This window comes from Lissotriton vulgaris, chromosome 2_1 (genome assembly GCF_964263255.1).
Source record: "Lissotriton vulgaris chromosome 2_1, aLisVul1.2, whole genome shotgun sequence".
NCBI lineage: Eukaryota > Metazoa > Chordata > Amphibia > Caudata > Salamandridae > Lissotriton > Lissotriton vulgaris.
The window spans coordinates 91,812,979-91,837,061 of NC_141687.1; the positions used below are offsets into that span (position 1 = coordinate 91,812,979).

The 24,083-nt window shown below is 46.9% G+C and overlaps 1 protein-coding gene across 3 annotated transcripts in view; it reads left to right on the forward strand.

Annotated features, from left to right (window-relative positions):
* PAFAH1B1 (platelet activating factor acetylhydrolase 1b regulatory subunit 1) overlaps window positions 1–18,310 on the forward strand; it is a 526,691-nt gene extending 508,381 nt beyond the window's left edge. For all 3 annotated transcript variants that reach the window (XM_086954518.1, XM_086954520.1, XM_086954519.1), the window contains one exon: window positions 10,859–18,310. In XM_086954518.1, the coding sequence (XP_086810644.1) occupies window positions 10,859–10,932 (74 nt within the window). In that variant the 3' untranslated portion in view covers window positions 10,933–18,310. The remainder of the gene's footprint in view (window positions 1–10,858) is intronic.
* The last annotated feature ends 5,773 nt before the right edge of the window (window positions 18,311–24,083 follow it).

The following is a 24,083-nucleotide window of genomic DNA, read 5'->3' on the forward strand; positions in this document are numbered from 1 at the left end:
ACTATTTCGTCGTCGTCCTCGTCGGAGTTATCCACGTCGAAAGACCCGGCATCGGCGCTCGCCGTTGAGGCGACACCGCCGTTCGCCGTCAGCGAAAAGGAGAAGATCGCCGTCGAGGCGCAGGAGGTCGCCGTCAAGGCGGATGAGGTTGCCGTCGAGGCGAAGAAACTCGCCCTCGAGGGAGAGGCGGTAGACGCCAAGGAGAAGACGCTCGCCGTCGAGGGACCGACGCTCGCCGTTCTTTGACGCCGAAGAGACGTGGAAGGAGGTCTGGCACCATGGGAGGTTCGCCAACGTCCAAGGCTGGAGAGCAAGGCGGATCACCGGGTTCGGTATACTCCGTGGTGTATACCCCGTCACAGAGGCCGGTAACACCCCCGCCTCCATTACCGAGGGGGCTCCCTCCGAGGGCCCCTACTCCTCCTCCTCTACCACCACTTCCTCAACCTATACCTCGACCTCAGCTGCCAGCAGACAAGCCGCCTCCGGTCCCTCCGATGTTGGTCTCACTGGCCAGACTTCCGACCCCTCTCAATGGGACCCCTAAGCCGAATGCCCCGGCCAAACCAAAGTCACCCGCTCCGGTGGAACGGGCGGATCGACCGAAGCCAAGGAAGTCACGATCACGCTCCGGACAGAGAGGGAGATCTAGGAGTCTACGTAGATCCTCCACCAGGTCAAGGCGTCTCCATAGGAGGCGTGGATCTAGGTCCCGCACGGACTCCTCCAGGACCAGGACCTATTCACCGACCTTGTTGGAATCTCCAGGGACAAGGGTGTCTTCGGTGAACGACATCAGCACGTTCCAGGATGATCTTCTCAGGGGGGGGCGGCAAAATTGGGAATCTCGGTGACTGCTCCAACACCCACGACGTCCGTGATATTTGATACGCTTCACAAGAAGCATTTTTCTCGCCCTCTACTGCCACTAGTGCCTGGTTTGGTAGAGCCTGCGGAGGAGCTGTTCCTCACGCCAGCGGTGGTGAAGGCCGCTCCCTCCCGACTTCTGAAGAAGTACAGGGCCCCGGATTCGGACCTGGTGTTTCTGCGATAGACCCGGTGCCTGACTCTGTTATAGTGACGGCGGCCAGGAAGTTTAATTCTACCTCCCCGTCCTCAACCGTACCGCCCGATAAGGAGAGCCGATGGATCGACTCAGCTGGTAGGAAGGCTTGTGGGAACTCATCCACGGCCATGAAGGCGTCCAGCGATACCGTGTTGCTAGGGCGGTATGACCGTGCCCTGTGGGAATCCCTGCAACAGTTCACAAAACTTCTGCCAAGAGACAAGAGGGAGGACTTCCAAGAGATACTCAGAGGGGATGCTGGTTTTAAAGCAGGTCATCAGCGCGGCTGGGAATGTCTCTCTTTTGGCTGCCCATGACATTTGGCTGCCCATGGGTACTGTCATGGGGTCAACCAGCGGCGCCATGCTTGGCTCAGGCTCGCATCACTCAAGACGGAGGCCCAGCAGCGGGTGGCCAATCTGCCCTTTTCCGGGGAAACCCTGTTCGGTAAGCATGCCGATGATGAGATGGCCCGCATGAAGGCAGAGGCAGAGACCCTGACGGCTGTGGGCTTGGAGAAGCCCAAAGAAAAGGCCTACCACCCGTTCCAGAAACGGTTTGGTGCACAGGGAAGAGGACGAGGGCAGTCTTCGGGACAGCAGCAGCAGCAGCAACAACAGCAGCAGTTCTGGAGACCCTTCCAGAAGCGCCAGAAGGGTAGAGTGGGACAGCAGTACTCTACAGCGAACAAGGGCCCGACCTTGAGCGGTTACTTTCCCTACATCCGTTACCTGCTCCGGTGGAGGGAAGCGTTCAATTTTTTCTGGCAGAGTGGAGAAAAATTACTCGGGACAAGAAGGTGCTGAATATTGTTTGCAATGGATACAGTCTTTGGTTCACCAGCCCGCCTCCTTCAATTCCTCCAGTCAGCTCGCAGTTTCAACTGCTCGAGCTCCAGGCGGAGGCCTATATCCTGTTAACCCCTTCGCTGCTGATGACGAGCTCATGCAGTCATCAGCCACGGTGGTCGTGTGCGGACGACGAGCTGAGCTAGTCATGTAAAGCTGCTTTTCATAATTTGCCGCACACAGCGGGAAAAGCCGCCGCCGCAGCGATGCGGTTAAGGAAAAGGGCGATAGAAGACGTACCTCTGTCTCAAAGAGGAAGAGGTCTGTACTCCCGGTTGTTCCTAGTTCGCAAGAAGGACAAGAACGAGTTCAGGCCCATTCTGGACTTGCGACAGGCAAACAAATGGATTCGCAGAGAAAAGTTTTGCATGCGGTTGTTGCATTAGATTTATCCTCAGTTGCAACAGGGAGACTGGCTATGTGCAATAGACCTACAGGATGCGTACTTCCATGTGCCCATTGCACACAAACACAGGAAGTTCCTGCGATTTCAAGTCGGCACCAATCATTATCAGTACACAGTACTGCCATTCGTGCAGAAGTCTACGCCAAGAACATTCACGAAATGCATGGCAGTGGTAGCAGCACACCTAAGGAAGAACAATGTGTTTGTCTACCCGTACCTGGACGATTGGTTGATCAAGGCCTACTCCTTCTCGGAAGCTCAGGCACACTTCCAGAAGACGTATGTTCTCTTGAACAAGCTGGGGTTGCACATCAACATGTCCAAGTCTGTCCCGACTCCGGTCCAGTGCATTCAGTACTTGGGAGTCACCATCAATACGCTGTCAGCAAGCGTGTCTCCTTCGGAGGAGCGACGATTATCACTCTTTCGGAAGGCTCAGGCTCTTAAGACCACTCCATCTAGAACAGTGAGGACGGTGTCTTCTCTACTGGGATCGATGGCTACTTGTATCTTCCTAACGCCACACGCACGGCTGCACATGAGACAGTTGCAGGAGTGCTTGGAGGATCAGTGGGATCAGAGGAAAGGGTCTTGGGACGACAAGATACGACTGTCTCTGCATGCTCTTCAGTCTCTGAAGTGGTGGTGTTCAGTGGAGAATCTCCTCAGAGGGGTTCCCTTCCACAAAGACATTCCCACTCAGACTATCGTGACGGATGCTTCTCTCCACGGTTGGGGGGGGCACACTCCGGAGACTTACAGATTCAAGGAACGTGGTCCCTGATGGAGTCCACGTATCACATCAATTTCCTGGAACTCAGAGCTGTTCACTTGGCACTGAATAAGACCACGATGTATTACCTCAACAAGCAGGGGGGCTCGAGATCACACACTCTGTCGCAGGAGGCGCAGGCGATCTGGCACTGGCTTCTGGCCAGAGGACTGACGATAACGGCTACCCATCTGCCAGGTGTGCAGAATGTTCAGGCGAACGCACTGAGCGGACTGATTCAGGAAAACCACGAATGGGTAATAAACGTCGAAGTACTAGGAGAAGTCTTCGCAAGGTGGGGGACTCCAGACGTAGATCTGTTCGCCACCGCCGAAAACAGAAAATGCCGAGACTTCGCCTCCAGGTACTACCAGCAGGGGACGCTGGGGAATGCGTTATGGATCAACTGGTCGAACAGCTTTCTGTACGCTTTTCCACCCATTCCCCTGATTCCGGTGGTGCTCATAAAGCTGTCCCAGTCCAGGACATGGATGATCCTGATTGCTCCGGAATGGCCCAGGCAGTGGTGGTTCACGGACCTGCTTCACCGGTCTCTCCTATCGCACATACGGCTGCCGTGCAGGCCGGACCTTCTCGCGAAGTTCGGGGGGCAGATGTTGCACCCCAACCTCTCATCTTTGAGATTGGCGGCATGGCCCCTGAGAGTGCAATATGGCCATTTGAATCTACCAGAAGATTGCATGGACATACTGAAGGAGGCTAAGCGACCTTCAACTGGGACTTCCTATGCTTACAAGTGGAAGAGGTTCTGTATCTGGTGAAAGTCCAAGAGCTATGACCCAACGACATGCAAGGAAGACGTCCTCCTTCCTTACCTTCTACATTTGGCGCAGTCTGGCCTTAATGTTCATTCCATTAAGGTTCATCTTGCTGCATTGACTGCCTACAGGAAATGCCCATCACAGACTTCCTTCTTCCAGATCCCTGTCATCAAAGATTTTTTGGAAGGTTTGAAGAAGTATTCCCTCTTGTCCGGCTTCCTTCGCCTTCATGAGAATTGAATGTGGTGCTGTCCCGATTGATGAAGGAGCCTTTTGAACCTATTCATAAGGCTTCGTTGCAGCACCTGTCCTGGATGGCGGCGTTCCTCGTGGCCATTACATCTGCCTGCAGGGTGAGTGAAATTCAGGCGTTGTGTTTCCAAGAACCTTATACTGTATTTCATGCTGCTAAGGTAGTTATGCGTACTCACCCTAAATTTCTTCCCAAACTTATTTCTGATTTTCATGTCAACCAGACCATAACTTTGCCTACGTTTTTTCAGAATCCTTCATCTCCAGCGGAAAGGTCTTTACATTCCCTGGATGTTAGGAGGGTGTTGAAATTTTATCTGGATAAGACCAAAGATATTCATAGGTCAGACCAATTGTTTATCAATTATGGATCAGTCAGGACCGGTCTTGCTACCTCTAAACAGTCCATCTCTAGGTGGATTGTGTCCTGCATACAACTGTGTTACCAAAAGGCTAATAAGACCTTAGGGGGTAAACCTAAGGCTCATTCCACCAGGGGCAAAGCTGCCACGACTGCTTTGCTCCGTAATGTTCCCATTGCAGAAATCTGCAAGACGGCCACTTGGAAGTCGGTCCATACCTTTGCTAAGCATTACTGCCTGGACACTGATGCCAGGGCAGACGCTCAGGTTGGGCAGGCTTCGCTGCGAAATCTGTTCGCACAATAGTGGTGGTATTTCTCGTTTCTCCACCGCCGCTTTGCTGTGGGGATGGGCTTGCCATTCTATTCACTAGATTATGACTATACACAGAGATCCCCTACTTCAGAAGGAGTAGTTTCTGTCCTGTAACTCCAGTTCTGTAGTAGGGGTATCTCTGTTATAGTCATAAGCGCCCGTCGTCCTCCCCAGTGGAGAGAGATATTCATGTAAGGAATGCTACAGGTCTGGCGTGTTACGCCTTCAAAAAGAACTGAAAGTAACAGGAACCTGCAGTGCATTCTGGGATCCTGTGAAGTTCTGGAAAGTTCTCTTAAAGGCACAGTATCCTGTTCTGAGACACATAATGTTAGCCTATGGGGCTTGTCTGTCCAGGTCATCCTCTCTATCATTCCACAGGTGTTTTGCTGCTGAGGCAAGGGAAATCTGTACAGACTTTGCGGTTTGTGGATTTTTGGTGGAATTTCTAGTTGAAGTACTGGACAGTGTAGCCTGGTTTTATAGGCTGCTTTATCTGTCTTTAATTCTCTCTTAAGTGTCTGTGCAGTTCTGCATTTTTTCGACACCTTAAGAGATTATTTTTGATTGCTCCGGTGTCCACGCACATGGGCGGGACTATTCACTAGATTATAACTAGAACGGAGATACCCTTACTATAGAACTGGAGTTACACGACAGAAACTACTCCATCTTTTCCTTGTGGCTCCTCACCTTCGTGACCTGTTCTGCATCACCATAGCATAAGGGTGTGAGAGATCTTTAAGCTCTGTGTGAATCCTTCTGACACCAACTTCTTCCCGAAAAACTGGTTTTGTGGACACAGACATCTTTCTTGCCTAAAGTTGTGGCGCTGTTACACGTCCGATAAATCGTTTTGCCCAACGCTAGCCAAGATGGTTACCCTACTTAGACCTTCTGAAACACTCTGTGTGTCCACTGTTCCATGTAGCCCTCAAACTAGACCTCCTCCTCTCATTCTGAGGGCAGGTAGTACATCCTAACCTCCAAAGCTTCCTTCTTCATGGACGGGGACCCCTAAGCTCCTTACAACTGCAGCCAGATGGTCGATACTCTATAAGCCTATTGTATCTCCAGTCCGCAACTGGTAGAGGTCCTTCATTTCGCTCAGTCCCTGGCACATAAGTGTTGTGCAGTGGGAACTGTAAAAGAAAATATTTCACTCTTGTTTGCATTTTCCTGCCTTCCAAACCAGCCATCCCTTTGCAAATCCCCTATGATGATCAAGCTTTTGAAGGGACCAACATAATTCCACTAACTCACTTTGTTTTGCTCCCAAGGCGACTTGGCTTTTTTGATGGGTGTTCCTTTTTAGTACCTTCATAGTTGGCAGGTAAATCTGTGAAATTCGAAAAACTGTTTTCTTTCTGGCTATCTCTTAGGACTGCTCTTTCAGAACTTACTCACCTTTCGTACCCATGCTGGTAACCTCTTTCCATCTAGAACAGACCCTCACCCTTCGTTGGTTTACCCCTTTACCCAACCCACCAAGGAGGAGAGATTACATTTAAGAAAACCAATAGGAGAGTAAGGGTATATCACGTAAATGTGATGAGGGAACTCCTGGTCCCCAATACTAGTGTAACCAAAAAACAAATGGAGGAGTGCCCCCTTCACGACAAACACTAAGACCCTGGATTTCGAACCTGGTAAAATCTGGACAATTCGAGGTCACACAAACTGCAACAGTGAAAATGTAGTTTACAGAATCACATGCCCATGCAATCTGCACTACGTCGCAATGACCAATAGAAAAGTCAAACTACGCATAGGGGAACACAGGAGCACCATCAGGTGCAAGAAGTCCATGACCAAATAGACAGAACACTACCTCACTGCAGGACACACACCTGACGAAATACAATGGACCATCATTGAACAGATAAGTCCTGGGAATAACCTGACTCAACGTCTCTATGAAAAAGAACAGAGATGGGTTTATAGGTTGTCAACCCACAGGATTGGTCTTAATGACAATATTCCCTGGAATTCAGTCATGGGGTAAAGAGTACAACTTTAATGATTAAGTAATAACCTGTATGACAGCACTTGTAGCGAGACAGAGACACTCATGCCTTTACAACGTGTTACTCCAATATGCGATCACCACATTGATACGAGTGGCCAGAGCAAACTAAGTGAAAACTTATCCGAGTGCTGGAAGTATATGTAGTGGAAACGATCTGGCATTTCCTTGTCCTCGATGCCCCTGGTATTCGGCATGTACAATAACCTGGGACCTAATTGCCACCTAATCCCGCCTATTCATCTTCTGTTTACAAAGATGCCTTCGAGTACTCTCTGAAACGCCAAGGGTTGCCATAGAAACTGAGTTTCAAGCCTCAGTTTAACATTAGCACTCATCAATTGGCCGAACGCTCCACGTGAGCGGCCCAACCACGCCCCCTCCAGGAAGCAGAGCCTCATACTATTTGAATGCTCCCGCACGGAGGGTGAGGGATTACCACGGGGCGTATCGTTCATGGAACCAAGTAGGTTACTAGTCTGAGGAACAGAAGCTGCAAGTAAGTCAGACCTTATACGATCTCCCCGGATTTAACTTACACGAACGAGTTGAAGACCTGTCACTCATTAGGGTTTTCCGCTCGTGTTTCTCCGTTACCTTATAGATTGCGCAAGCATCTCCTTTGGACCACGAACGCCCATGAGGCGGAATTCCACCGCTCTATGCGTAAGCAGAATGTTTTACAAATACCCTTGTGTGATCACGCTACATCTTACCGAACGTAGTACCCGATCCTAGAACTGGGATGAGAGTATGTAATGTGCATGGGTATTTCATGAAACAACAAGACCTCTCTTAACAGCCGTTTTTTTGTCAACGATAAGCTAAAACTGCACAGTTCTTACGGCGAATAAACTAAAATCCTTTGTAAGGCCCTAAAAGCCTTGATATTTTTTTATACCAAGAGGCTTATACAGCCTTACAGCTTGTGAGAATAGCATTGGGTCATAAGCTGCACACTGATCCTAATGGCTATAAATGCGAAGAATGTAGTAGACACGGACACAAATTGTGAACCGTTTCTATTACTCTACCGCGACGAGTTGAATTTTCTCCAACACTTAAATGTTATGTGTATAACCAATGTTTGTCTTGTATTGTGAGATCCCAACCATCGTTTTCCCAATAATTTTTCCTTACAGATTTTTCTTCCAGAGTGGGGAGAAGACTACAGTTTGTATAAGGAAACAATTTTTGTTTTATTATTTACGACGGATCGAGGGCAGGGCGCTCCTTAATGTGTGTGCACCACCCAGGTCCATTTCTCTTTTTCCTTTTGGTCCTGACGAAAACCCACACTTATAAGAGGTTGAAACATGTAGGCCTAAGCCTTTAATTTCAACTCACATAGCACACTTAGCGATTTTTATTAAACACTACACGTCTCTAACACCGAAGTCTACTTAATTAGACAAAGGTGCTACAGTTCTTTTATCCACGTGACCAGTCACTCAGGAATAAAGTCTTGAAGTGAGTAGGTCTGGCCGCCTTTTTAATTCACTTACCCCTTTTTTATCACTGCACATATAAAAAGAGAAAAAATACCCGCTCCACTGTAGTCCGGTGTCTCAGCACACCCTGTTGGCACTCGGCCTTCGGGGTGGGACCCCGATGATGAAGCATGTCACCAACCAGGTTGGTGAGTGAGGGGTCTTCAAAAAGTACATGCTATATCCATTAGAAAGGTTGGGCTCAAGGGCTGAATCAAGCCTTAAGCTTTACGCTTGGAGAGATTAGATTGCCTGAACCCCGGAGTGCAGGCAGTTCTCATAGTTACTGGATATTAGAGGTATGATCTGAGGACAAGCTCTTTGTAAAGTATGCAGGCTGTAAGAAAGGGCAAGCAGTCCAGAAGAGGAACATTTTGCAGTGGATCATTTTCTGCATCAAAATGTACTAGCCATTTCTAAGAAGGAGCCACCCAAGGTAATCTGCGCGCATTCCACCAGAGCAGTCTTCAACCTCAGTGCTTGCCAGCCATGCATCGGCAGGGGCTTCATTCCTCACCTTCATGAAGCATTATTAATTGGATGCAGCTTGGTGCTCCAGGATTTTCCTTTGACTATTCCTTTAGACCTACCATCGGCTGACCCCATCACCGAAGGGGTACTCATTTTAGAATCTATTCAACAGGTGAGGCATCGGCAGCTAGAAGTATCCATCAGAAAAAGTTACTTTGCTTCGGTAACTGTCTTTGAGTAAGATAGTCTTAACTATCTACAGAGGCCTCATCCATAGCACCCACAACCCCTTTTAGATGGATGAGCATAGGTCATCAGTAATAAGGTTCCAGAATTGATTTTGCCCTTCCATGCCTCAAATTAATCTGTAGTTTCCTTGTCTCTACCTATTAACGCATGGAAAAAATGAATCCGGAACTGAGGTCTATGCCCTGTAGTGAGCTCTGTATGGATTCAGTTTCCTTACCCTCTCGTTTAATTTGTGAGCCAGCACCCCCTACTAGTAATGAAGAACTGTGAAAAGCTACCTCATCCAGTCTGGCTTTAGTGTATTCAGCTGCACAGCAATATGCAGGTAGGTAGGATAGCCACCAGAACGATCTTTACTAGTGGTAAGTAACTTTATCTTCTGATCGATGCATAATCTTCATGCAGATTCCTCATCTGAAGTTAATGTTTTGGCCAATAATTTCTCATGGTTCGAATACAGTAATGTTCCTCTCTGCATGTCTTGATGGGGCACATAAACAGTTTCAATAACAGTTTGTCGTTTGACTTCTAATATACGCCAGTGTTATGTCAGAGGTGTAGTTTGCTGAGGTGTCACAATTTGGCAGCGATGGAGAGATATTGATGTAGCAAAGGTTTTTCAAACCAGGCTGAAGCCTGGAATAGTTAATCTGAGGTTTAGAATCTGACCTAAGATTATGTATCCACCCAAAACACTGTTACTGAAGGACAGTTCGTTTTTCTTCCAAGCCATGCTACTCCATCTGATAGTCCCAGTTTTACAGTTCCAAACTGCCTTTAAAACTACTAAACTTCATGACACGAATTCAAAGAATCTTGCTCGGGGGTTTTTCTCCTAAATTCTACAAGATATGGGGTAGGAGGTTGCAGTACTAAGATATTCCCCTTTCACGGGGGCGGCGCCTTTTGTGGTTAGATTGTGTTTGTGGGTAGAATTAGAGAATATTTTTGAAACCACAATTAGGATTTCTCTTATTATACTATGCAGATGCTATGCCACTGTTCTCATTTGGATACTGGGGTGTGTGTGAGTATGCGCGAGAGCATCCTTTGTTTTTCTGTTACTGTTCAGTGCCTGTTTGGCACCTTTAGAACAAGTCTTCTGCAAATGCCTCGACACTGCTGAACAACTCAATCAATTACAAAAAATCAAAGAATATTATGCCAAATTGAAATATTGTACACGTTCTCTGCATACTTAAGAAGATGCTCCTTCGTACTTTCTCTTCCTTATACTCTGCATCACATTCTCCTTTTTGGAAAACATTTTATCAAGTACCCTACATCTTGCATTGAATCCCTGTAACTGTTTGTCTCACAATTTTGAACTTCAAATTGATAACATGCAAACCGAAGTGAATAAGTCAGAGCGGTTAGTTTTTATAGTGATGGGCAAAAATGTGTAATTTTTTCATGAAAAGTTCTTGAATAACACTTGAGTCATCACCTGTGTAAAAATTGTGTGCAAGACTTCCCCTTGCGTACCTTAGTAGCTCAAGAGCTGTACTCTGTGTATTTAACGTACAGTGTTTTCTTGTGATGTCTAGTCTTCATGGCGTAGTCTGTCATGATATTAAGTTTACAATCGTTACTATCCAAAGACATGTTCATTTGTTAACACTAGGTGTCCTGGGCAGCATGTACTTTTGATTGCAAACCGCCTAGAAGATTTTAAGAAGTTGTCATAAGTTCACTTTTAATAAGCCAATGAATGGAATATCTGCAGTATACAATTTTGCATATATTTGTATACACCTAATGTTAAATTTAATTTTTATGTTAATCAGTCTATAAATTCCTATCTTTGTTCCTCTTTCAGATTTCCACAAGACGGCACCCTACGTGGTCACTGGAAGTGTAGATCAAACAGTGAAAGTGTGGGAGTGCCGTTGATTTAATCCACGCTGCAGCCTCTCACCCTCACCCACTTGCCCCCTTTCCTCTGGATGCACTCAGATACCATGGTTACCCATTGAGCTCTGTTTAAATAACTATTGTCCTTTCATGTAAATTATTCTGGATGTAGATTGAGCTTATTAAATGTTACACACAAGTATTCATGCATGGTGAATCCAAATTGTATACTGTAAATTTACATACGTTGTCTAGAAGTACCATAGTTTAATAAACGTGGGCCGGCATTGGTCACATCAGACCTAAGAAGGCAGAAGTTAGCTGAAATGAGGGCACTAAAACTAATCAGTTGACAATGTCATTCTGTTCTCTTTTCTAATGAGGCTGGAAGGTTGGCCTCGTGTGGGCGGGAAAAGTGCAGATTCCTGTAAAGAGAAATTTGTGTGACGACATTAATGCATCAGATTCTTCTAATAACACAAAAACCTTCATTCAGAGTTTTCTGAATCCTGTAACTAGAAGATATGTAAACTGTTGTAATGTTGTCTAGATGAATTTTACGCATATCCATGCGTCAGATTTTTCCCCAAAGTTGCATGAATGGTCTGGGGTGATGGTTCCATCAAAATACTGAAATATACTGCGACTTACATGTATATTTACCCACTTGTTAATACAATGTCAAAGTACCTTTTTTGGGGTATCGGCAAGCCTTGTTTTTTTTTTTGTTGTGTTTTTTTTAAATAACCCACCAATCCATAGTTCGAACAGACAGTGTAAGAAATTGAGCGGGCCATGGATTTTGCCTGCAAATTCCATTCAAATAGTAGGAAGATCTGTGGACGCTTTTAGAGTGATGTTAGTGGTGCAACTGATCTCTCCCAACTGATAATGCGTTATTCCAATTTCATTCAAATATTTTAACGTGATTTATTAGGGATTTGTAGTGCCCAAATTATGTGTGACAGGAGTCCTGTTGATACACTGTTTTCCTCTTTTTTTGAGGTTGTGGACACTCTGGAATCCTTCTGAAAACTGAAAGGTCGTGGATATAAGCGGATTAATAAAGTTAACATCAAACATTTAATGTCTTGCAGCTCTCTCTCTGGCGAGACAAAAGGAAACACCGTGTGCTGTATACTAAAAGTTGGTCAGAAATTGCCTATTAAAAAATGTATCAATGTTTTAGTTGGTACTCAACCAGTATGCAGTTAAAAGAAAACAATGCTCACATTTAATATGTTGTAAGTCCTTCATTAAAAGTTAAGACTTATGGTTTTGAGTGTATACAACTTGATCAGTCCTTTACTAGCTGCAGGAATACAAAAATATATACTTGCATATCCCTTTAATAGATTACAGTTTTTGTCACGAGGGCAATTAATGTGTGGAATTGCAGTATAATAATAGTTTTTCCCCATATCAGTAAGTTTGGGGTCTGTAAATATATGTATTAGACTAGGGAGCAAAGGCTTGTAAATGGAGGATAGCCACTCTTGGACACCTGCGTGACGTGTAATAATGTGGTTCTCCTATTAAGGTTTCTGTTCATGGAGCTACTCTGAATTTGTTGGTGGCAGGACCCTGGGACCTATTTTGATATTTAGGAAATCTGGATTATAACATATGTGTCCCATACCTTCTTTTAAGAGTTTGTCATCCGTTCTTATTTAAGCTTTCGCTGTAGAACATTTTTTGGGCAGTACGTTTCTTTAAGAATTTTGTCAGTTGATATGACACTTTTTTCCACTTAGTCCCTCCAAAATGCTCCTGCATTTTTGAAGCTGCTGGGTTTGGTTTCAACCAATTCCACAATTCCCTTAAAACAGTGCATCAGTTATCATTGTCATTTTCTCCTGAGGAGACTTTGAAAAAAGTAGGGTGTCAATGGCATAGAGTTCAACGAGTTTATTCAAGATTACATGTATACATTTTCTATACAGTCTCCAACTTGATAATGAGATAGTGTATCCTTGAACCTCTCCTATCCTCAGATAATGATCTGTACCTCCGATCTTCAGGTTACTACCGGACGGAGTTCTCTAGTATCCGTGGAGCATAATCCCAGGGTTAATTACCACGTTACTCTCAAAACTGTTGAGTGTGGTTATTTCTATAACAAACCACAGGAGGGCTAATTTCAGAGCAGCCAATTCTGATCTCTCCAAGTAACAGCCAGTAAGTGTTAACCTTCTCCTGTTTTCAGTTTGCTAAAGAGGGGCATTCTCACTGGCTTGTCCTAGGGAGTCGTGTAGTTTCATCCGTGGAACAGCTGGTTCTTTGTCCTAACCTACAGTGGCTCAAAAGCTTATTTGTCAGTTTATCGAGAACTTCTATAACCGTTGCCTTTTTTTAAAAAAAAAAATGGATTCTGAGGAGTTTTTTGGTAAGTCTTCCACTTGTACTTCACATTATTGATGGCAGGATTGAATCGGAATTACAGTACCATTATCCCCTAAAGCGTAAGGCCTTTGTACGATTCTTTCAGGTAGACTGCTTCAGCAGCTGATTGCCTGTATCATTTAAGTATACATTTCAATAGAAATACTCCATTGCACAGATGAAGATTAATTGCTCTTTTGGGGTTTGTCTAAAGTAAGGCATGCTCCCCTGAAATGCCTGCATTATTATGTTCTACAAGAGTAGTGATTGTAGTAATTTGAGGCAGTCAGTGTTTGTATATTTAATTGACTGAATAGGAATTTGCAAATTTATAGATCGTGTCCTGACAATCCTTTACCAGTTATTTTGTTAGAAATTATTTAATGAGTAGTCCGTACTGCAGTTTTCTATTTGGTTCTATCTATTTACTACGAGAATCCTTTTTCTTTATTGTAAATCTTGGTTTCAGAAGATGGTAGGTTATTCTGATAACATTTTCAGTAGTGTTGCACAATGGCCAAGGCCTTGTTCATTTGGCTACCTTTTCAGCCCTCTTCCAAACACACATTGAAGGATAACCTACCAGCAAAGAGTATCTGGAATTGTTTCATTTTCCTCTGATGTAGAACTCTGGTCCTGGCAATTTTTGTTGTTACAGGAAATCCCCTGCTTTACTCGCCAACATACAAGGATACTGAGAAAGCAGAGGGTGTCTAAAGTAGATCCTGTCAAAAGTAGATCCTGTCATAACTCGTCAATCCACTCATAATTTCAAGGCATCTGCAGTTATTTGCAGAAAGCATTTTGCTACCTTTTTCTTTTCAGCCACTTTAAAAGGCTGCATATGACCTTGGCAAGTGCACTGGGGCACGCTGATTATTGTGAACTACCCAGACTTTTTGTTGTCCTTTCCTCTCAATACTGACAGTATACCTGGGTAGGTCCTCTGGGTAGTGGAATTAGCTGCACATATAGAGTATCTTAATCCTGCACTTTTCTTGTTTAGTTGTAAATACTCTTCTACTAGACATATACCTCTTGTATTTACTGTGGTTGGGGCAAAGACAAACTTCCACTTCTGATTTACAATTCTGATCTACTTTGCGATCCATAGGAATCTCTATTTAATGCAATCACCCTCTCCCAGGTGCTACAGTATTTTGGATCTGCTTGCTAAGAAGGAACAAGGCCTAATAATTGCAGGAGGCTTGACCTGAAATAGAAGATATCAACACAGGATTTATTTATTTCCTGATGTCTTGGAAACATTTTGGATGGTGTAATGCATTACCATTACGAAATTCCTTTGTTACCGGACCTGGATTCAATTCTAGGCTGTAGTCCAATAAGCATGTTAGAGACGCTGACCTTTGATCCTTGCAGTCTATTTAGAGGACTTATTCAACTAGAAAAAATATTTGTGGTTCCCAGTTAATGCCGCCATGTATATCTGGGCCATCTCATTTGTCTCATATCTCTCTGCATAAATGAATTGCTACTTTTTCCTAAGCAATATGCTTGTTCTGCTACTTTCTCATCCCAGTTTAGTCTTTGTTTGCACTGGAAAGTGTAGTTTGGCTCAACTTTAGTGGTTCCTAGTGTCCACTCTTCATAGTGTGGTTGCAAAGAATCCCTTTGGGTTGGGCTATCTACTCCATGGTTTCTGTTTAGTGTTTAAACTAACTCCTTGTGGTTATGGTGTGTCTTGATTTTGTATCTCTTCAAGAGAATTTCTTGGGATATCCTGTTCTTCTCTGTATTACAAAATTATCTCCACGTCTGCAAAGTTCCTCGAGTGTTACTTTTCTGATCCGACCCTTATATTTGTGCTTGTTTCAAATTTGCAGGAACCAGCTGGTTTCAACATGTACGCAGCTGAGGTGGATGAGGTAAAGGTTAATAAAGCTTTCTGAAAAAGAATTATCCTGGATTACAACAGATAGTTAAAAAAAATCTGATTTTCACTGCTGTTTACTGGGCTTTTAGGAAGGTACCAGGTCAGTCGTTTCTGATTCCCTGAGACGAGTATAGGAGTACATCGACACTTTGATGTCCCTTAAATTCCTGGCCAGAACCCTGAAAACACTAGGCTATAAGCATGCATTATTTTTGATAGCATGGAATGAGGTCCCCTGTTCCTGTAGGATTAGGATTAGAGATCATATGTTCTGTATTCCAGGTAGATTGCCTGAAACTGAAGCATTATAGTACTCTGCATCATATAATTCCAGCCTATGCTGTGGGAACGTGTGGATGATAGCAAATTGTCTTTTCTTAGATTCTGGGGTCCTGCCTGTGAATGTCGGTATATTTACAGGGTGGCATCATGGACAGAACAGACCTTACTGGGTAAGTAACTGATTTTTACTCTATTTCTTATTTGCGCTGTCACACTATTTTCCTCACACATTCGGATTCAGCAGAAACCCTGTAGCTACATTCAGGGTGGGAAAGCTAGAAAAATGATTTCGTCTGTATACCATGAAAAGATTTTGCCATATGCTGGTTTGTATTTAAATCAGAATATCTAGAAGACAATACAATTCCATAATCCATATTTTACATGTTAGATTGACATTTTAACATACAAGTCAAGTAAGTTTGCCAGTGCTTGGTTTTATTCATTTTGAGTAGTGCAATATTTTAAGTACTGCTTTTTAAAGGAAGGTGCTTGGATTGCATAGGTGCACGTGTGCTTCTGAGATTAGTGTAAATGTGAATTTCTTAGTCCTTCCGATTGACCAAATTGTTTGTTAGAAACGTTTGTTAGAAAAAGTAAGTGTTCTACCATTTTTTCATGTTCTGAGATTTAAGTAAGGGGTTGAAGCTTTTCCCACTAATACAGCACAATTCTAAACAATTACACTGTATACAAATGTGCAATCGAAAATACTTTTTCTCCTGGCTCCTTGCTTTTTCAGTTCCTATTCCAATCTATAGAAGATGTTATCCTTGTACTCGCTGTACTAACATTATGTTGCTTACTGCCAAGTGACACGCCCAATGATTATTTTTGTTTGTTTTTAAGGCATGCTTTTTCATGCAATTATTGATATATACAGTCTTTCCTTTCTAGCTCCTCCCGCCGTGTCCCCATCCACCTCCGAAATCCCCACCAGTTTATTGATGCACCAAACAGGAAACATTTCGACAATCATTTCTCATTTGGAACTATTTTATTCACTATGTGTATTGTAACTATTATCTTCTGTTCTATTTGCCCATTTATTTTGCGATGTCTTTGTCAGCAGAAACTGAGAATAGTTGTTGGTTTCAGCGTTTGGTGGAAGTGTCAAATGGTGACAAGACATATTTAGTATTGTTCAAGGTTAATTCTGTGATAGTGGAATACAAAAATTGCTCTAAAGGAAAATGATTGGCATTTGTCTTCTCTTTAATTTCTTCATAGAACTGACAATATCTTCTGATTTATTCCCAGATCATTTATTAATTGAATAAAAACATTTGTTTTTTCTTTATATTGAGTAAGTATAAACATGATAAAACCAAATTAGCCAATCATATCTACTTGTTTATGTATAAATGCATGGTTCTCTCTTAAAGGACTACTTCCTTAGCGTGGAATTGGTCATGAATGCTAAGGTGAGGCTGAAATGCTTAAAAAACAGAAGCACTTTCCAGAACAGGATTTTTAAACATTTTTTTGCCATTTTTACTTTAAGACCATTTACTGATCTCAGGGATAGTTTATAAAAACGTCTTCACTGTGCAATACAAAGCTGCAGTGTTGATATTACACTATCTAGATTATACTTTGTTCCTGTGGTATTTACTCTCATCTGCCTTTTAGTCCTGTGCCTTTTTAGTGAGCACTGCAACGATGGATTTGCTGGTTTGGAAACATGCCTGGGGGAGTTTGAATAGTGGAGAGGGTTATTATTTCTACGTAAATAGAATTTGGAAAATCTAGGTTTTCAGTATACAATGTAGAACGATTTTTCAATAGCTAATGGAAACACGCAAGTTTTAATGGAAAATATATTAGTGCCACCTATTACATGCAAGTCAAAGAAGATGTAGGTGCATTTTTGTAGATGCTTAATTTTATGCTCCAGACAAAAGTGAGTTTAAATATTGATGTTTATATAGCATCTTGCACTTTAGAAGATTAAGCCGTCCTGCATTTATGTATGGTGTGACCAATGATGTGCCCGAGGCACTAATCAGAAGAAAAAACTAGTTTCTAGCTAGCTGTCCAAGGGCTGTTGAGCACTGTAGTATCTGGAAATCTTTGCTATAGACTCACCAAGTCCATTATTCTAATAACTGTCAATTCCCTGCTTCTTCTGTTTGTTTTTATGTGACATGGCTAGTAAATATATATTAAGTAGCTTTTCTCAAAAGCTGTTTAAAAGAAAATGTTTGTTTTTGCTAAACAGTGGTGGCTTGATGATCCTTAACAGATAAATGTTTCTGTGCGATGCTGAAACGTTTGAAGGGAAAGGACAGCACTTAAAACCACTGAATTATCTTTCTGGCCATAAATATAATAGTAAATAATCCCAGTTATAAAAGAGGAACTGGTACGCTCAACTGTATTTTCACTTGAAGATAGATTTGCAATTAAAGCGGGTTAAAACTTTGTGTGGGTGGGGTAATGGGATCTGATGGATTTACAAGTCACAACTGGATTTAACCAGCTGTACCTGGCGTTTTTATCTTTCCACTGTATCATGTGAGTGGCTGCTTTCTTGTCCTGCCTTCTCTTTGGGCATCCCACAAGTTTATTCAGACATTGTTAAACAAAAGGTCTTTTAAAGTTGGACGTCCAGACACTGACATAAAGACAAGCGTCAATTTCATAAGAAGGTTGGAATGTCGGAGGAGACTTGGGAGTTAACTGAAGATATTGACATAATTAAAACAAAATCAGTAAAGGAATGTATATAATACTGCTATGTGTTTTACAGTAAGATTTGTTGCTCTCAGACTGTGTACAACAAATTTATTCATGTTTTCTGCATATTAAAAAATCTTATTGTACCAATTCGTAAACTATTAAATGCATATAAAAGGAGAAGTGTATTTCATTCTTTGAAAACGTAAATACTTGTAAACAAGTGATAATCTGTGTTTCCTCTCGCAGTGTTTAGCTTCCGCTTAAAACTGAGTGTTCCTGTGAGTAAGGAAATGTTTTTATTCAGTATACATGAATTGTTCATTTTTTTTGTATTTTTTGTAAAGGGGTTTTCATGAATATATGTATAAACACTGTCAAGTCAAGATACGCTTTATTCGATTTAAAATGTCAAATCATAAAAGCACAATACATATCAAAAGAAACGTGGACGAACCTGTAAATAAACGTAAAAGTTAAAATTCATTAACAGTTAAAAATCACAAACAAGTCTTAAAAGTAGCGAGTGTTAAAAATTGTAATCTGAAAGAAACACGTTAGTGTTAGATTCCTTACCTTAGAATATCCCCAGGCGTCAGTCTGGATCCGGAAACTTTTGCGTAGCAGTACCCCTGCGTCGGTAGGCGTCGTCTGCAGGCGTCCCCTGCGGCTCCGCGTCCGTCGTCTGCGTCGTGCGCCGTGATGACGTCGCTGGAGTATATAGACGCCGCCTCCGCGCGCTGACGTCAGTTCTTCTTTTTTCCGCGCCAGTAAGCGCAGATCCGAAGAGCAGTACTCCGGTCTTTTGACCAAGTTTGTTAACTTTCTAATCTCTTTTTGGTGCCTGGTAGGATGCCCGGTTTCAAGAATTGTGACGGTTGTGACCGCACGATGTCGGTCACGGACCATCACCGACTCTGTCTCCGGTGCCTGGGCCCCGACCACGACGTGGACGCCTGCGTCGACTGCCGGGCTCTCACTAACAAGGCTAGACGGGAGAGGTCCCGCAAGCTGCTTGAGCTCCGGGTGTCTGCCCCGCGTCGGGAGCGGTCCCGGTCCGGCCGGAGGTCCAGGGAGCGTTCGAGGGAGCGGTCGCGGAGCCGCGCCGAGCGCTCCGGAAGTCGTCACCATTCGTCGGGCTCTTCAGGTAAGAAACACAAGAAGTCGGGGCGTCGTCATCGTACCCCCGACTCCCCCCGACGCTCACGCGACGCGGCCGGGGGTTCGGGTGACCCCAACCCCGCGGCTCTGCGGGAGTCCCCGGCGCGGCCTGCCCCATACCCTCCGGTTCCTGGGCACGGTGCGACGCCTGAGGAGATTGAGGCGTTCCTCATGGCCATGAGGGTGCTCAGTTCTCCGACGGGGCCTACGGCGCCTTCGGGCCCAGTGCTACCGTCTGAGGGCCCTGGCGGGTCGGGTGTCCCTGGCTCAACGCCATCGGGTGCTTCCGCCCCGGTGCCGTCGACGGCTCCGACCCCGGCGCCGCAAGGGTCTTCGGGGTCGACGCCGGCTGGTCTACCGGCCGCTCCGGCGCTGATTCCCTCGGGGTTACCCCCGATGCCGTCCCCGCGCGGCGCCGGTTCTCCTGTGCCAGCTTCGGCCGGCGCCGGGGCGCCGGCTCCGGGCGGCGCCGTCCCCAAACCCTCCCCGAATCCGGACGCGGAGTCAGACCGACGTCGCTCGACGCCGGGCTCGACGCCGATGGGGCCTGTGAACCCCGAGGAGCCGGTCTACATCGTTGACTCCGAATATGGAGATGATGAAGAGTACGGGGAAGGTTGGGAGGGGTCTGAGGACCCTCTGTCACGTGAGTGCCAGTATGACCCGGACTGGACAGGTGATTTGGGGGATGCCAGTGGTCTGGACGACTCTCCTAACCCTGGCTTTGTCTCTCCTCCTTCCGTGGCGTCGGAGGAGGGAGCTGCATATTCAGTGGTGCTGATGAGGGCTGCCAAGGCCTTACACCTTGAGCTCCCCGTCGCGGCCGTGAGGCCTAACATCCTCACTGAGGTCTTCAAACATCAGTCATGCCCACAGGAGCCACTGCTGCCGTTTAACGAAGCCTTGTCAGACGTTCTGTTGGGCACGTGGTCCAGGCCCGCTTCAGGTTCGCCTGTTGATCGGAACGTGGCCAGACGACACCGTCCTTGTTCGGACGACCCCAAGTTCCTGTCCACCCATCCCACCCCCAAGAGTCTGGTGATCCAGGCCTCGACCTCCCAGACCGCATTCCCGTCGGCCCCGCCCGACCGGGAATCTAAGAGGTATGACCAGTATGGCAAGAAGGTCTTCTCGTCCCTGAGTTTGGGACTGCGGTCTTGCAACACCGCTTGCCTCTTGGGCCGCTACACCCACTCTGTGTGGGATACGGTTGCGGAACTGCTGCCAGAATGCCCCATGGAGGTGCGGGCAAAACTCGGCAAGGCTGTGGCTGAGGGCCGAGACGCAGCTAAATATTCTATACGGTGTGGTCTTGATACGACCGACTCGCTAGGCAGAGCGATGTCCACGACGGTGGCGACTCGTCGCCTCGCCTGGCTGAGATCCGCCAACTTTTCGACAGATGTCCAGAATGCCTTGATGGACATGCCGTTCGATGGCTGTCGCCTGTTTGGTGACAAGGCGGACCACGCGCTGGAACGCTTCAAGGACTCCAGGGTCACGGCCAAGTCCTTGGGTCTCTCGACCCAGCGCCAGCAAACGGGTTTGTTTCGCTCCTTTCGTGGCCAAGGAAGGGGCGTCCCCACACGTGCTGCCAGCCACGCGCCGCAGCAATCCTTTCAACGCGGAGGCGGCCGTGGAAACCGCCGTGGAGGCGGTCGGGGTCAACGGCGGGGTCAGGCCACACCTCCCCCCGCAGCATCTGCCTCCAAATCCTCCTAGTCCGTGCTTTCAGGCCCATGTGACGCCAGTGGGTGGCAGGGTTCGCCATCACCACGCCCGCTGGCGCACAATCACATCGGACAGGTGGGTGCTGCAACTCGTCCGAAGGGGCTACTCCCTCCCCTTCGAGACCACTCCTCCAGCCATGCCACCGCAGAACCACCGTGTGTCGGGGGACCACTTGACACTTCTGCCGGAGGAAGTTACGGCCCTCTTGGCCAAGGGGGCCATCGAGCGCGTTCCTGGGCCAGAAGTAGGGCGTGGTTGCTATTCCCACTACTTTCTGGTGCCCAAGAAGGACAAAGGGGGCCTACGTCCTATCTTGGATCTACGGAACGTCAACGGCTTCCTCCGGAAGGAGAAGTTCAAGATGTTGACATTAGCTCAGGTCTTGGCTGCTATAGACCCGCAAGACTGGATGGTAGCGTTGGACTTGCAGGATGCGTATTTTCACATCCCCGTCCTGCCGGCCCACCGGCGTTACCTGCGGTTCACGGTAGGCCAGGAGCACTTTCAGTTTATCGTGCTCCCCTTCGGCCTTACCAGCGCCCCACGGGTGTTCACAAAGGTGATGGCGGTGGTCGCAGCCCATCTGCGCAGGTTAGGGGTTTCAGTCTTCCCCTACCTAGACGACTGGTTGTTGAAGGCGGGCTCGCCCCAGACAGTCGTCCACCACCTTCAGATGACGGCAGACCTCTTGCACGACTTTGGGTTCTCCATCAATGTGCCGAAATCACACCTGTGTCCCTCTCAAAAGCTCCTTTTCATCGGAGCGGTTCTGGACTCGGCGCAGTTTCGGGTTTATCCTCCGGAACGGCGGGTCCGGGATATACAGGCTTTGATTCCCATCTTTCAGCCGCTATCCCGGGTTTCGGTCAGGTTGACGCTGCGGCTGCTGGGGCTGATGGCTTCCTGCATCCTTCTGGTGCATCACGCCCGGTGGCGGATGCGGGCTCTGCAGTGGGACCTGAAGTTTCAGTGGGCCCAGCATCAGGGCAACTTGTCCGACCACGTCTTGATCTCGGAGGGCACTGCGAGACAACTGCAGTGGTGGCTTACGGACCGCGATTGGGTCAGAGGCAGATCCCTCTCCCTTCCCCAACCGGAGCACGTTGTCGTGACGGACGCGTCCCTCCAGGGCTGGGGTGGCCACTTGGGAGAGGCAGAGATCAGAGGCATCTGGTCTCCGGCGGAGTCCCGGCTCCATATCAACCTGTTGGAGCTACGGGCGATTCGTCTAGCACTGAAGGCATTCCTCCCCTTTGTCAACGGGAGTGTAGTGCAGGTGTTCACAGACAACACCCCCGCCATGTGGTACTGCAACAAACAGGGCGGGGTGGGGTCGTGGACCCTTTTCCAGGAGGCTCTGCGCCTCTGGCAGTGGCTGGAACGTCAGGGCGTGACTTTGACGGTTCAACACCTGGCAGGTTCTCTGAACGCCAGGGCGGACGAACTCGGCCGTCGGTGCTCGATGGATCACAAATGGCGTCTGAACTCGGACGTGGCGCAAGGCCTCTTTCTGCAATGGGGAGAGTCTTGGTTAGATCTATTCGCCACCGAAGAGAACGCGCAATGTCATCAGTTCTGCGCGTTGGAGTTTCCAAGACGGCACTCGCACGGCGACGCCTTTCGGCGCAAGTGGAGTTGCGGTCTGTTATACGCCTTTCCGCCTATACCACTTCTGCCCAGAGTGCTGAAGAAGATCAGGCGCGACCGGGCCCAAGTTATCCTTGTGGCTCCGGACTGGGCTCGAAGGTACTGGTATCCCGAGCTACTCAGCATGTCAGTCGATCCCCCGATCCGCCTGCCCCTTCAGGAGGACCTTCTGTCGCAGCAGCAGGGGACGGTCCTCCACCCGAACCTGTCCAGTCTCCACCTCCATGCTTGGAGATTGAGCGGCGGCAGTTGAGGCCATTTGACTTGCCTCCTGAAGTCTGTGATGTAATTCTGGCAGCCAGGCGTCCCTCCACAAAGTCGGTATACGCCTGTCGGTGGAACAGATTTGTGGCATGGTGCACAGCAAAGGCTGTGGATCCTCTCTCTGCCCCTCTTTCCGAGGTTCTTCTTTTTCTTCTCTCTCTTGCCCAGCAGGGCTCTGCTCTGGGCACTATCAAGGGCTACCTTTCGGCCCTTTCAGCCTTTCTAAGGCTTCCTGATCAGCCTTCTTTGTTCAAGTCCCCAATTGTAATGAGATTCTTGAAGGGCATCACACACATGTATCCACCTGTTCCGTTTGTGATTCCTCAGTGGGACTTGAACCTGGTTCTAACCTTTCTGATGTGTGCTCCCTTTGAGCCCCTTCATTCTTGTCCTCTCCGTCTCCTGACTTTAAAGACGGCTTTCCTGGTTGCCATCACCTCTGCCAGGAGAGTGAGTGACCTCCAGGCTCTTTCTGTCCAACCTCCTTTCCTGTCCATTCATCCTGACAAGGTGGTTCTCAGGACTAGACCTTCTTTCCTGCCCAAAGTAGTTTCTGCTTTTCACATCGGGCAGTCTATCACCCTCCCCTCCTTCTTCCCGCCTCCGCATCCCTCAAAGGATGAAGAGCGGCTCCATCGTCTGGACCCAAAACGTGCGCTTTCATTTTATGTGGATCGCACACGCCAGTTCCGGGTGGATGACCAACTGTTTGTTGGCTACGTGGGTGCGAAGAAGGGACGGGCGGTGCATAAACGGACCATCTCTCGGTGGGTCGTTCTGTGCATCAAAGCGTGCTACTCTTTGGCTCGGAAGGAGCCTCCTGTTGGGCTGAGGGCCCATTCCACTCGGGCCACGGCGGCTACTACTGCCCTGGGCCGGGGAGTCCCTTTGCAGGACATTTGCCAGGCGGCTACGTGGGCCTCGCTGCACACCTTTGCGAGGCACTACTGCCTGGACAGTCAAGTCCGGAGGGATGGCTTCTTTGGCCGTTCTGTCCTCCAGGACTTTCTGGTGTAGGAATGTATTGGTTCGCAGACCCACCGCCGGGGTTGGTATTGCTGGGGTATCTATTCTAAGGTAAGGAATCTAACACTAACGTGTTTCTTTCAGATGAACAAGTTGCTTACCTTCGGTAACGATATATCTG